This window comes from Limanda limanda, chromosome 20, assembly GCF_963576545.1.
Source record: "Limanda limanda chromosome 20, fLimLim1.1, whole genome shotgun sequence".
NCBI lineage: Eukaryota > Metazoa > Chordata > Actinopteri > Pleuronectiformes > Pleuronectidae > Limanda > Limanda limanda.
The window spans coordinates 10,679,771-10,694,445 of NC_083655.1; the positions used below are offsets into that span (position 1 = coordinate 10,679,771).

A 14,675-nucleotide genomic window follows, 5' to 3' on the forward strand; every position below is an offset into this window, starting at 1 on the left:
CTTGTCGGCAGATAACGAGAGACTTCTAATGGTTCTGCTGATGATATCTGACCATATCAACCTGCCAGCATCAATAAAGATCGATAATTAACAATTCCTTAATTCCTTTTATCTGCACAAAGACACAGGTTGTTAGATCGCAACCTCACCGTGATAGCAAGCCTCTAGGAAACGACTGCACCCGCCCAGGAAACCGGCTGTGAATGGTATTGTTTGCAGACCGTGGTGTGGCCCTAATGTGAAACTGTTGACACACAGAGTAGGTGAACTGCAGATGACACATTCATTTCATTCTCTGTAACTCACCGGGGTCCTGTTTGTGACGTCCCATTCAGGCAGATTGTTTAATCTAATTTGGATTCGGCTCCTTGCTGACAGTCGATTGGTTAACAGGTGTATTAGATTTTCCGCCATGAGGGAAATTAAGACATGCTGAAAGGAGAAGGCAGTTATCTGAAGGTTTCTAGTATCTAGTGACCTAACCATGTTTTTGCCCCATACTAAAAAAGAAAAGAAAGAACATTTCTTCAATGTCACTACAATGCATCGTCAAAACAACATGTTCAGATGCCGCTGGTGTTGTTACAGATGTGCAGTTTGTAATAAATGGAGAGTCATGGTTAAGATTTGCTTCTTGACAACCACACATCTCAAAAACAATGATCATTTGATCAGATGAGCTGTTGTGAAAAAACAAAGGACGGACAGATTGAGATACCTGGAGTCATTCTGATGATTCAAGTGGAGCAAAACTAAACGTCCAGAGAAACGCTTTCCAGTAAATGATGAATAGATATGTGCGTGTGAATGAAAGGCAAAATTGGACATGTAGTTTTGCAGCACATTGGCCTAAAGCATCTTTCATTGGAGCCTGAATGTCTGAGGATGTTGTGAACTCCGAAGAGGGTCGGCGTTTATTTGAGCGGGTTCCTCCTCCGTCTCATGGGAAACAAATGAGGCCTCCGCAGGGAGCGTCCGCGCGGAATGAGACCTCCCCGAGCCCGCTGCTTCAGGAGCAACAGCTATTTGTAATAATCAGGATACTTTGCCTCCGCCGTCTGGAAAAACAAGCTCTCCCCGAGCAGAGGGGGGTCTCCCTGGGTCCTTTGATTCTTCTTCTCGCTATGGAGCAGGTCGGTCAAGCGACAGTAATAGTCTTCATCTTCACCATAATCATCAGCAACAGCATCAGTGAGGAGCATGTGGCTGCATCAGTGTTTCATAAAGTTGGAGGAAGTTGAACCCTAATTGACCCCGTGAGTTGATGCATAAGTATATTTGGTAAATAAAATTTCCTCCACAAATATTCACTTTCATTAGATCCTGCCCTTTATTCTACACATTCATCAGTCAGTTCCTGTAAATATGTCAACAACAAAATGTAGAAAAATGCACCAATGTCGCAATGCAGGTGACAGTGAAAAAAGATCCTGGATCCACACCAAACCTAAGAGGTTCTCCCTGAGGTCATGCCGCACCCCACCACAAAATCTCATGGAAATCGGTTGAGCGTTTTTTGTGTAATCTTGCATATAAACAAACAGACACAAACGAGAGCACAACCTTCCTGGTGGAGCTCATTTTGAAACGGTTGTGTGTTTTTTCTGTTGCTGCATCATCACACCAGCTATCATCAGTCATTTCAAATGTGTGAGTCTTGTCTCGTTCCACCTTATTTTGTGTAAAACAAAGGGGGGATGCCCCCGAGACGTCACTCAGGCCGACCCACACATTTAGTGAATGCTCAGCGGCGGTTTGATCCGTCCGCTGAGGCGAGACCTGGAGCCGCATCAGTTTGCTGTGGCCTCAGCACGTTGGAAGTGCACATCAAAGCGTGTGTGTTTTACCTCTGACAGGCCCCCGAACCTGCACCTCCTGCTCTTACTGTGCACTTGTCAAAGACGATCAGGCTTCACGCACAAACCCGCGGTTCCCCCCCCTCTACTCATGTACACTAAGAAAAGGGGATTTAGCCCCATGTTCATGTGAGGCAACACATTGTTTATGATCTTCAAACTTGCTCCCAGGCTGCAGTGTCAGACCCTGAACTCACAACATGCACATGCACCCACCCTGCTCAGGTTATCTGATATATAGAGACACACAAAGACACACTAATCAGATTTGGTTTTGAGTGAGAGGGTGCGTTCCTCCACTTGTTGCTCTGGGCGTTATGGCGACGGCAGGGTGGGCTCTCTCGCCTATATGGGGAATGCAAACGGTGGCTGTCCCCATGGGAACGCCCGACCTGGGTTGCCATGGTTTCAAAACACGTGTTGACAAATGCTAGAATTAACCATTTAATCTCGCCACGTGCTGTGAAAGGTCCCCTGATGACGTCACACCCGCTCAGTTTCACCCACACACTGAACAACATCTCGCACAACGTGAACACACAATAAGCCTCCATAAGGTTTGACAGAAACTAATGACAAGGCAAATATATTGCACACAAAATGTAATGCTGAATGAGGCATGAGCTAAAAAAAAAACGAAACATGACCGTAGGAGTTATTAACCTTAACCAAATATTTTATTAGTTCGTCAGGCTAATTAGGGCGAGTTTGTTTCCTGCTGATGAGGACACTCAGTTTCTGTCTCATGAATGGAAGCCTTTGTCCACGACCCTTTCAATTTATAGCTCAGCTGTCTCCGACTTCCTCCCTCCACTGCTATATCTGAACATTTGGGAGGAGGTGTGTGTGTGTGTGTGTGTGTTCTGGGGAGTGTTCATTCAATTATACGTCTATGTGTGCATTTGTCCATTTGGTGGCATTTGATAGTCTGTGAGTCTTTTATCTTGTTTTTTAATGAATGACGAGGACAGTGAGCTGCCTGAGTCATTATTTAAAGAGTGGAGAAGGTGGATGTTTGACTTGGCTTCCGTCAGGTCCCATTTTCAAGGTGGAGGTTGATGAGGCTGATCAGGTGAATCCAGATGAATTTCCCTTGAAGAAGACAGATAACTACACTTAAGTGGCAGCGTCTCATCTGCACCTCAGGACTTAACACCCTCACCTCTTCATGAGCGTCTATTATGACGAGTCACCTTGTACATCCCACTAATGACGTTCCATTCATTACAGGCCATTACTGAGTGATAGTTTATGCATGATAGCACGCTTCCCCAGGACTGATGGCGGCCTGGCAGCAGCCCTGCAGGTCGGCCGGCCTCGGAGCTGTGCCAGAGTAATGACAACAAAGACAGTTATATTGATAGAAGTTTTTCCTCTGCCCGAAAAACCTGACATCATCGCTGATAATTGTCCCCTCATCAGTCACCTGTCCTGGCATGTAGTTCCATATGTATGTAAATCAATGAGGATATTAGAGGCAGCAGCAGGCGGATGAAGGAGGACAGGGGGGGGGGGAGTGGGACTGACCTCGGCCTCTGACAGAGATGAACTTCAGGTAATGATAATGACTATAGGGGAGATGGGGCATCTGTCACTGGGGCTTTCATAAATGCTGTTGTGACAGGTCAGCAAGTAGTGGAAAGGTTAGGCCTCTAGACCTCGGTGTGTGTGTGTGTGTGTGTGTGTGTGTGTGTGTGTGTGTGTGTGTGTGTGTGTGTGTGTGTGTGTGTGTGTGTGTGTGTGTGTGTGTGTGTGTGTGTGTTTGTTACCAAGTGTACAAATATCATAAAATGCAAAGCTATGCATTAAGGGTTGAATCTGACAATCATTTCAGAATTTCTCAGTAATACTTTGGCTCGTGTATTTGTTGGCGAACATGACACATCTCACTTTTAATTAAATGTATTTTTGAGGTCATACGAACAAATATAGGAAAATACATTATACATTCCTTCCAGGCAGCTGTAAAAATGTGTCTGCAAACACTCTTTCACGGTAAAAAAAAGATTTTCTCATCTGGAAATTCTAGACAGAGAGTACAAGTAAATAAACTAGAGCTTTTTTGCAGCGTAGTAACTCTGTTGCGGTGGATCAGTTTTGGGCTCTTCTGTGTATATATCATGGCAGAGACAACTATTTGACCTCTGAGTGCACCACTTGAATACACAGAGATTACCATTGAGTTCCTGTTGACTCATGCAGCCTCTATACCCGTGTAGCATTTGTTTTGATCACTGTGTAACTATCTTTTAGGATCTTTTAATCTTTTTAGACCCCGAACTGGTTTCACAACAGAGGAGGAAGAATCAGTCGCAGAGTTATGGCCTTGATAAACAAAGAATTTTTATTGGAATTTATATTTCTCTGCAAACAGAGAATATGATTCTTTAGACATGTAGAGAGATATCGCTTAACTGATCAAGATTGTACTGCAACGAGTTTAGCAATGCTACGTCAATCAGTGTCAAAGGGTGGTTGGAAATCTTGAGAAATACACCTTTTCTCTTTATTGCCGGGAGTTGAGAGAGAAGATTGATGCCACTCCCATGTCTGTCCAATACACATAGAGCTAAAGATGCAGCCCGTTAGCACAGCTTAGCACAAGTACGTGACACTTAGGGATACAGCTGGCCTACTAGCTATTTTCCTAGTATACTAGCTAATCATCTACAAACTCCAGTAGTATCATGCTCACTAAAAGTAGCCAATACTTCAACATAAGAATTCAAAGTTAAGCGATGTTACTAGAGTATTTCTAAGTTACAATCAGTAACTTCCAAGAAGCAGGTTCACACATGATTGGAAAGTGTGCAGAAGGATCCTTTGCGGATAACTTTCATCCTCCTCCTGTGGTGTACCCCAAGGCTCCATCCTAGGTCCTTTTTATTTCCATATCCTCATCACTTTTATGCTAATGACACAAGATTCAAGATTTTATCATGGTTTTTAAATGTTCTGTATGTTTTGTCAGCAAACATCTCAAATCTCCTCTGTTTTTTAAATGAACCACAGTAACTTATGGGGATTCAGCTTCTGTCGCAGTTTACAGCTAACACATCGAAATAGTGAATTGTTGAAGGTAATCGAATACTGATCTTTATCCCTGGGCCCAAAACTCTCTTTTACCCTCATACCGACCCAAATATATTTAGGGCAGTTTTGATTTGTTGTTGGCAAAGTAATAATTTGGCAGACAGGCTACATTCTTCGATCCCTGCTGATGGAGTCGACTGGCACAATATCAAGTCAGGTGAAACACTAACACAACCAGGCTATTCTTCTCTATAGCAGTGTTTCAGGAAATATTCATACTCTTTGTTGAAAAGACAGCATTTATAATACTACATCATGGATTTAATAACTGAAGAAAAGTGCACCTGAAGCGGTCTGTGCTTTAAAAGGAAAGATAAATCAATTTAGTATTTTTGCCTCCACATCTCTAAAACCTGTAGAAACTGGCTGAATAGAACCAGTGCTGTCCTCTTGGTCTGGTTCTGTCCTGGTTCACAGTTGCGTCAACTTGCAGTGAAACGATAAACCACTTGTTGGCAGGCCCCAGCCCGGCTCTTATTAAAGACCTCATTGTTGACTGTTTGTTCCAGGTCATTTTGTTTCAGTCCACTTGTAAAGGACGCTAAAATCCCTGCAAGAGACCAAGCCTCCATTTGAGCGTGAACACAGGCCCTTCACCGAGCATGAATACGTGGGATGGCTCCGGGTTTTCTAGGTCACTGTGTGTCCCTGAAATGCACACCTTACGATCCGCACAGAGGGACGGGGGGGGGACAAACACTGTCTGCACACTTCTATCTAATATGAGGAATACGCTCATTTAAATCAAACACAGTTTACACCTAGGTTTCAAAATGTAAGCTGTGGCCAAAATGTTCAATCCTATGTGAATCCTGATCCCAGTTGTCAGTCTTTGTTGACTATCCTCCCTTGAATATTCCTATCCGTCTCCGCTTTGTTTAATCAAATAGAGATGTCACAAAAATAATGAAATAAAAAACCCTTTATCTCTCACTTGGAAGCGTTTCACTTCATCAAAAAGCCTTCATCTGTCACTGTGAGTCCCGTCTGCCTTCGTTCTAAATGATCTCAGACTGCAGGATACTGTCATCCTTCAAATGACACTGATGTGCACCATCCAGGACGTGTTCTGTGTTCCCTGATTAGTCCTGGGTAAAGCTGAAAATTACTGCACTGGAGAGATAACACACGGTGGAGATAAGAGGACCAGCTGCAACGACTTCATTTTGGAAATATGTCATTTTCTGCATTTCATAATTGCGTACAACATGCTGAGTTAAATGTTAAATGACTTAGTATTAAAATGAAGGATTTAAGTTGATAAGAGGGTTGAGAGGAGACTTTGTTAATGTGACACATGACAGGTTGTGCGTGCTTTCAGAGATATGTCCTCCCTGTGTCCTGGTGTTTCCACTGTATCAGAGCCACAGCCTCATGCGGCGTCTGCAATATCTTCAAATAACAGCGGCTAATGACGTCCTCATTTCTGTCTAAACAAAAACGACAACTTCTCTGACTGGTGTCTTTGTCGAACACAATGGACAAGACTCCTCACAGACGTTAGCTGCCCTCTACACAGCCACAAAACAATGCATTATGTGGGAAAGTACCACATTCTGGGATCTGGGGGCACAGCTTTGTGTCTGTCTCGTAGATTATGGAATTCAGATTATGTTTTGTTCGTCACTTTGGGGACTGTGGCGGTCGATCTGTAGCGAATGCAGCTCCCTTTAATAGCCCGTGTTCAGCAGAAAGAAAAATAATGGGTCACAGAAGAGACACAGTTATTGAGATATGAAAAATAAATGTTTAATTGCAGGAAGACATATTACAAGGCACAATAATAGTTTTGCTAAACTATCTAATATATACATAGATGTCCAACTCGCTGAACAACTTGTAACTGGTATATAACGGCAATCATCAAAACACTGTTGTAATGAGATCCCAGCCGGACAGCATCTGCAACCTACTGATGATACAGCGAGAAATATGGCAGTATTACGTAACAGCCATTACAAGCCATTAAAGAGCTAAAATAAAATTGTGGATTGTTGAGTGGTAAACTACAGGGAACTGTGAGTCATAACGGGAAAGGGATTTATTATTTATTGTCGGGCAAATGCTGCAGTTTGCCACAGTCAATACTACGTGTGGTCCCTAGAACAGAGAAGCTGCAGTCAGGAATCCCAAAACGTGAAGAGCAGCCACGACAAGCAGGAAACTAAAATCACTGAGGATAAACAAGCCGTCAGAGCGAGCCACTGATATGAACACGGTTCCCTTAACGTTTTATTTTGTTCCGATGTTGTTGGCACAGACTCAATGGTTCTAATCCTTGACCGGTGCGACTGGGACAAAGGTGATTGTCAGGATGGAGGTTTTCTCAGTTTCCTCATTTTCTTGAGCTTTTCTTGTCTCGCCGACTCGGCCTCGAGAGAGGACAGCTCAGATATCCTCTGGATAAAAGAGCGAGAGGCTCCGACCGCCGGGTCTGGATAGGACTGGCCTGCGTGGCGAGGATGAGAAAGGGAAAAGAAACAGTCAGGGAGAAGAGCATACACACTGTAAATGGACATTTCCCACAATTATGGTTTACAGCCCTGTTTGAACAAATCAATGTTTCATTTCAATGTTTAACACCTCGCCGCTGACTGTCCTGCTTCTCTATTTCTACATCTCCTCAATCTGTGAGTGGTATCGATTAAATATATATAGATGAGCAGTAAAGTCTTGGATACTTTGTTCTGCTTCATCACAGTGTGCTTAAAAAAAACGAAGTGTGACTAGTCCATTTGATGAAATGGAGTAAATCTAAAAGGAAAATGGCAGCACCAAGAAAAGCCCTGAAAAGAATCTGGGGCAAACTGTTGAAACAAGAACCCGCACTCCACTTGGCAACAGGGAACACTCCCTTTCTCCGTGTGACCCCTTGTCCACCTCAGTGATGTACCGCGGCCGACAAGGTGCCCTGCACTGACAACAGAGAGGCCCGGGATCTGGGCTTCTTTGTTTGAAGAAGGAAAATCCATTAAAATGACATGTTTGCTGCCACTAAATCAATGTCCCAAACACCTGTACAGGTTGAAGGTTACACTTTCCTATTCACTCGCAACACAGGCCGGGAGTTCAGCGCTGACGTGTTAAGACCACGACAAATACCTGAGTACGGAAAAACCATGTACTTAAAACCATGGCCCCACCGTCCAAGTTCTGGAATAACTCACTTGTGTGATTGTCTCTAACAGTCAATATGTTGTTGTAGGATGGATAGTTCACCTTAGGCCTGCGGGACAAGAGGACAATGGAAGAAGCATAGCTGTGAGAACTGAAGGAGAGAACTATTGATTGGCATGGAGTGATATAGGTTTAAAGGTGGGAAATACCTGCTGAGTTTACAGTTTTCCACTGAGAAGGTGTTTCTGCCGTTGAGGAATAAAGTGGAAGGAAGGAGGATGGCTGGACTCGGGTTCAGCTCGTATCTTTCAGGGTAGCTGGAAAGGAGAGGTGAGGATATTTGATGGGCGTGTGAAACTTAGCCATTAGTCTAATTTTATTATTTCTGCCAAAGGAGGTTATGTTTCGTCAGCCTGTGTCTTAGCAGAATTATGCAAAAACTACTGGATCTATTACCAGGAAACCTGATGAAAGGATGCATTGTGGGTCAGGTAAGAATCCATTGATTTGGGCAAGGCTGGATTCCGAACATCGTGAGATTGGACTTTGTTTCCACATTTTCCTTGACTTCTCAGTTAATAATTAATGGATTTTGATGAAAGGTTCAGACATATTAAGGCGACTGATATTTATAAGTTTGTGCAATTTGGTGCAGATCCAAATTAAAAAGGGGATCTAGTGGATTTTTACATGGGGTTCCTCATGGGGACTGTTGAGCCAAATCTAGTTTAGATCGAGGTTTAAAAAGCCACTAAATTTATGTGAAAAGACAAGAAGTATGTTTTCCCACCATTGCCTTAATAGATATAAGTATCATGTGAGAGCAAAGGCAGATTTCCCTCATTAACAAAGCTTAGGTTTCCTCAAAATGGAACATTCCCACAAATGGATGACTAATAGTGATAATAATTGTGATATTATAGTGATGATCAATAACTCAATAATACCACAATGTTGAACATTAAAAGCTTGAAATCTTCTTTGTGACAAATAAATGATGCGAGTCCAAATATTAATTGCATCTGGCAGCCGTTTCCTCTCCTCCCCCTTCTCGTACATTGTCATCGATGAAACAGTGGCTCAGTATAATTGGTTTAATCTGTGCAGCTGTCTCCAGAAATATGCTTTGAAGTGGTACAGTGACAACCCCAGGACTGAGTGACGTGAATGTGCCGGTTACCCCAGAGTGAAGGGCGGCCCGGCGTGGCTGTGGGAAAGCTCCTTGGAGAGGGAGAGGGGGTGCAGGGTGCCCGGTCGGTGGTGGTCTCTCAGCAGGGGAGGGATCACGGATCTGGTTCTCTCAAACCTGGCACCTGAAAGTAGTTTAGATTGAGCTATTCAAGGCTATAACGGACAATTCTGTCATTCAAAGCTTCGTTAATTCAAACAATTTGAGAAGAGCTGTTGATTCTGAATTAAAAGTTGTAATATCTGACAGGTGATGTCCCTGCAATGGGACCTGCGTATTTTGTGTATGGTTACAGCTCCACCTAGTGGCTGTCAGGTTACAAGACACAGACACGCACATGCCTTAAAATTCAATGTTATCCCATAAATGTAAGAGTGAAAAGGACATCTCCTAATCTGCAGTTCTTACATTTGTGATCAAAGAGGAAGTGTCTCCCACAGACGTCCTCTGGATCGTTATTCTCAGACTCTTTGGTCATGTTAGGCGACCTGCATGCACATTTAAAATGTGAAACTGTTAGTCACACAAGCACAGATTTAAACAGCTTGAATACCACAAATAATTAAGTATGCAGTGCGTAAACTAATACTTTTAGATATTTTATAGAGTAAAATATCATAAACATATATGATGCACAGTGGTTTTCCTAGATTATTGTGATCTGTTTATTGCATTTCTAAATGAGCACAACTACACCAGAGTCACATTTCTAGTACGTGTACACATGGCAAATCAGGCTGATTCTGATCAAATAACTGAGCTATTATTGAAAGTATTAAACTACTGAGTAGTGACACAACTCATCTACAACTAAATACATTCCTTGTACAGCCTGCTGATTAGAGCGACCCCTACTGGTATAACGCGGTATCACAGCACTATAAAATTACACATGAATTTGGAAGATCAATAAATGAAGTCATACTGGGAGATGTATTACAGGATGAACTGCTGTTTTATCTCCTATGAGATGTAGATTTGGGTTTTGCTCGTTCAGACAAATCCACCTTCACCTCCAATAAGCAGGTTTACATCTGATTACACCTTATTATCATCAGGTTTATAAAGTATTATAAAAACATCTTACCCCCCGAACATGACGCCCCCGATGAAGGACTCCTCCTCTACGCACTCTACAACACACACGAAGAGTGGTCCTCACTCACATGTTAGCTAGCTGCATGTAGTGTAGCACATACATGTAGCATGTTTACTCACTGCTCAGCGGCTGCGGGACAGGAAGTGTCCGCCTCATGTGGCTCTTCTGTCGGAAGGCGGCTCGCCCTCCGCCCGCTCCCATCCCGAGGCTCCGGTAGGCGAGGTGCCCGGCGGAGGCGTCCGGGCCGCGGCTACTCGAGCCCCGCAGGGCCGCTGGAGCCTCGGCCGTGGGGAGAGAGTTCACCTGGAACGTCATCATGCTGGGAGCCGCCATAGAGACATTATAATCCCGTTATTGGGCGGAAGTGGAGAATAACGCGGTCATTATAACGGAGGAGTCTGATCATCACTGAGCAGCGATGCTGCGACACCAGGTTGCCATGGTGACAGGGCTCATTACAGGTCGAGTGGACATGGAAACGTTACTGAAGATGGAGGCTAGCCGACATGTTTAATTTAACTGGTTAATGGTGCACGGTTTCTACCATGACACAGCACAACGGGGCTGGTTCATAAAATAGATCATGAAATGTCCTCTTCAGTTAATTTGTGACTGTATATTATTTTTCTACGTGAGCTTTTTTGAAGACTTTCCAAACACTTTACCTTTCTTTTGGTTTTTGAAAAAGATGGAAGTCACATTTAGGACAAGTCTTGCCCAAAAAACACTTAAATTCCACAACTATATCTCCAATCACATTTTTGTAAGCAGTGCTAAACCAATGCTCATGTTATTTGCATGTCGTCACTCTTGTCATTTCGTTATTAAAACATGAAAAAACAAGCCAATGCTGTTAAACACCAAATTTAATTTGATACGGAAAAGATACAAAATAAAAAATATGCTTGATACATGAAATGGAAAACACACACACAGACAAAGATGGGTTTTCTCAACGTTTTTATTGTACAATGAGTCCTTTGAAAACCTGAAAGAGAAAAAGACACCATTATAATCTAAAAATGAAATAAAATTGCTGCATTAATTTCTCTCATCAGCATTTGTAGTAAGTGAATTGATGCTTAAAGGCTTAAGATGTGGTTTCAGACATATTTGGCTTAATTTCAGCTAGGTTTTCACCATAGTCGATAAGATGGGGAAAAAAGATTATGCATCATTAACCACATCTTAAAGACATTGCAACTTTCAACACCTACAAGTGTTACATGAACTCACATCTTTTAGTTCATCCTCCTGATCATTCTGTTGATTTGATCCTCCCTGTTGCCGGCGTCTCCTCCCTCCACAAAGTGAGTGGTCTTCTTGTTCATGCCACCACGGGGGGACGACAGTTTGAAGGGCCACAGGAAGTTGTTGGCGGGCTTGAAGTTCTTGCCAACTGTGTAAATCTCATGGATGAGGTCCTCGACGCAGATGATGCCATATTTGCCTGATGGGAAAAAAGTGTTAATGTGAAACTGAACTTTTTACTCAACTACCCTTTCTTGATAAGGAAAAAAATGGTCAAAAACAGTATAATATTGGACATTAGGGCTGACTGTTATTAAAGTGATTGTGCTTTTCACCCAGACAGTCATTATGCTACTTTTCAAATTTAAATATTAAACAAAAAACATAATAATGGTAAGGTCAGACTGACGTGTGGTTTCAGACAAAACTGGCTTAGTTTACAGAATTTTTCTCAGCAGAGTCGTTAAGACGGGGAAAAAAGTGTGCATCATTAACCACATGTAGCTGATCACGTTATTTTCTTTCATCAGGTTCTCCTCTGAAATGTTTAACAATTTCATACCGAGAGCCTTCTCCACCAGAGCGTTGTCTGTGAGGGCGATGCGCTGTTTCCTCATCCTGCCGTGGCCACGTTTGTAGATGAGCTCACGCACAGACTTCAGGTTGGGGTATCTGGGGGTAAAGGTGGGACACAAATACTTTGAAATTAGTTCAAATCAAGAAATGGAATCATTTTAAGCACTAATTTACAAAGTGCAACTGACCAGCTGCATAACATTTTATGAAAATATAAACCTGTATCAGCATCAGTGAGATGAGTATACACACCCAACAAATCTGTCAATGGTAGTTTGAGAGAATGGCTAAAAACCAATGCAATTTGGTGCCATAAACACTCAGATTGGATGAATGAGCTTTGAAAGACCTAGATTACAAATAAACATTTGCTTTTCATATTTGTGGCTTTGCTCCATAACGACAATAGATGAACTGAATATTTCACCACATGTGACAGATACTGCACATTGTAAAGGATCTAGTTAAGTCATGGAATGTGGTTTCAGACTAAATTGGCTTATTTTCAGTCGAAATTCACCAGGGTCGATAAGATGGGGAAAAAAGTTGAGCATCATTAACCACATTCCAGACAATCTGTGCTTTTATCATTATCTCTAGTGTGATCACTCAAAACGGATCAGATCTGAATAAAAAATAAAAACATGTGGTCATTTGCATCTCAGAGACAATGTCTTACCCCCAAGCGATGTAAGGCTCGGCGATCCTCAGCATGTTGATGGAAGCCTTGTTCAGCCTGACGAACACGCCGTTGAAGATCTGGCGCAGACGGAGCAGCTGCAGAACCTTGCGGACCTTGGGGCTGACACCGTTGATACTGGAAAAACACAGGAAGTGTGATTAGCATGATTCTAGTTCAGAGTCAAAAGGGTTCTCTCAAATTTCATTATTGCGTGTGGTTTCAGACAAAACTGGCTTAGTTTACAGAATTTCTCTCAGCACAGTCGATAAGACGGGGAAAAAAGTGTGCATCATTAACCACGTGACCTGAAGCACAACATTTACATGGATTGATATGTTTAACTACATTGGGGGGCGATGTGGCCTAGGGGGTAGAGTGGGCTTTCTCAAACAAGAAGGTTGCCGGTTCAATCCCCACTCTTCCCCATGCCGAAGTGTCCTTGGCAAGATACTGAACCCCTAAATGGCCCCTCATAAATGTTGTGTACTAAGTCGCTTTGGACAAAAGAGTCACCTAAATGACATGTATATATATATGACATTAAGGAGTTACTGAATTAATGTTCTGGACACTAACATGTCCAAATATGTCCTGACTGATACACATGCATGTTAAGAGTTGTATAGTCTTTAAGTCGCCATCAATACATGCTGACAACTTAAAAAAAAAAGGCAATAGGTGTTTAAGATTTAATTGACGAGAACTAAATTTGGAAAGCTTTCAAGTGCCATGTGATCACAAACCGGAAGTTTGATATTTGAATCATAATCAGATGTAAATAGAAATCCATGTAAATGTGGCCATCAACGTTGTGCTAAGCAGGACAGTTGTGTTCCCACACACCAGACTCACAACTCACCCTCTGATCCTCATGACGAAGGCCAGCTTGGGCTCAGCTGGGACGTAGTAGTTTCCCACTTTGCGGGCAGTACGACCCAGACGGACCTCGCGTCTGAACATGGACCTGTACTCCTTGTGGTACTTCTCCGCCCGCTTGTAGATCAGCTTCCTGGTCACCTTGCGGGCCTGTGGACACACGCACCCATCTTCAGTGAGACCGGGACTGATGGACGAGTTGCTGATTAAACGCATACAAGTAAAAACACAAGGTCTTAGAAGAGAGAATGTCTCACGTCGTCGGACCTACTTTTTTCTCAGACAGCATCTTCTTGACACGCATGGCCTTCATGGTGGCGAAGGCCTTTCGCCTTTTCACAAGGCTCTCCGGGACGGCCGGAACTTTTTTTCTGTAAGAAGACAAGGAACACGTCACGACTCTTTCCTAAGCACACAACTAACATCACGTAAACCCACGTTGTTTAATTACTAACGAGAAACCATTTCTTCCGAATGTAGCTGCTAGCATGTTAGCTGGTGACTAGCCGGCTTCCATGCAGGCTATATTAACACCTCCGAACATTAGCTTACATGAATAAACATAACTACAAACACATTACACATTTAACTGTAAGCTCCTACCTTGCTTCTCATCATTAGCATTGAAACTAGCCACGTATAAGTAGCATGGGGGCTACAGACAGCCATGTTGTACTCTGACTATCCGGCTTCACACGAAATCGCCATAATATCACAACAAATCCCACAATCCTTAACAATACCGCCCTGAGCATGAAGCCGGGAAACTACACTAATCATCCCGGAGGTGAAATGGACAAAGATGCACATTATAACAGCGGATGTGATCAGATTTCTGTTCAGCAGCAAACACTCACTCTGCGTCCGCCATTGCGTCCACCGAGAAAGAGGGATTTCCTTATGCGCATGTCCGCGATATAGGATTGAGGACCCCGG

General features: G+C 43.0%; 1 protein-coding gene and 4 non-coding genes across 5 annotated transcripts; all 5 read right to left on the reverse strand.

Annotated features, from left to right (window-relative positions):
- Nucleotides 1–11,299: 11,299 nt before the first annotated feature.
- On the reverse strand, nt 11,300–14,648 carry rpl7 (ribosomal protein L7). Its single transcript, XM_061093639.1, has 7 exons — nt 14,597–14,648; nt 14,011–14,110; nt 13,723–13,889; nt 12,861–12,998; nt 12,168–12,277; nt 11,591–11,804; nt 11,300–11,342 (listed from the first exon to the last, which is right to left on the reverse strand). Exons 1-6 carry the CDS (start codon nt 14,608–14,610, stop codon nt 11,596–11,598), a joined length of 738 nt encoding a protein of 245 aa, XP_060949622.1. The 5' UTR covers nt 14,611–14,648; the 3' UTR covers nt 11,300–11,342; nt 11,591–11,595.
- On the reverse strand, nt 11,449–11,542 carry LOC133027311 (small nucleolar SNORD12/SNORD106). The gene has a single exon (XR_009683271.1). It is a non-coding gene; the product is annotated as a small nucleolar SNORD12/SNORD106 (small nucleolar RNA).
- LOC133027305 (small nucleolar SNORD12/SNORD106) lies at nt 12,014–12,106 on the reverse strand. The gene has a single exon (XR_009683266.1). It is a non-coding gene; the product is annotated as a small nucleolar SNORD12/SNORD106 (small nucleolar RNA).
- Nucleotides 12,657–12,748, reverse strand: LOC133027304 (small nucleolar SNORD12/SNORD106). The gene has a single exon (XR_009683265.1). It is a non-coding gene; the product is annotated as a small nucleolar SNORD12/SNORD106 (small nucleolar RNA).
- LOC133027307 (small nucleolar SNORD12/SNORD106) lies at nt 13,074–13,166 on the reverse strand. Its single transcript, XR_009683267.1, has one exon. It is a non-coding gene; the product is annotated as a small nucleolar SNORD12/SNORD106 (small nucleolar RNA).
- Nucleotides 14,649–14,675: the final 27 nt, after the last annotated feature.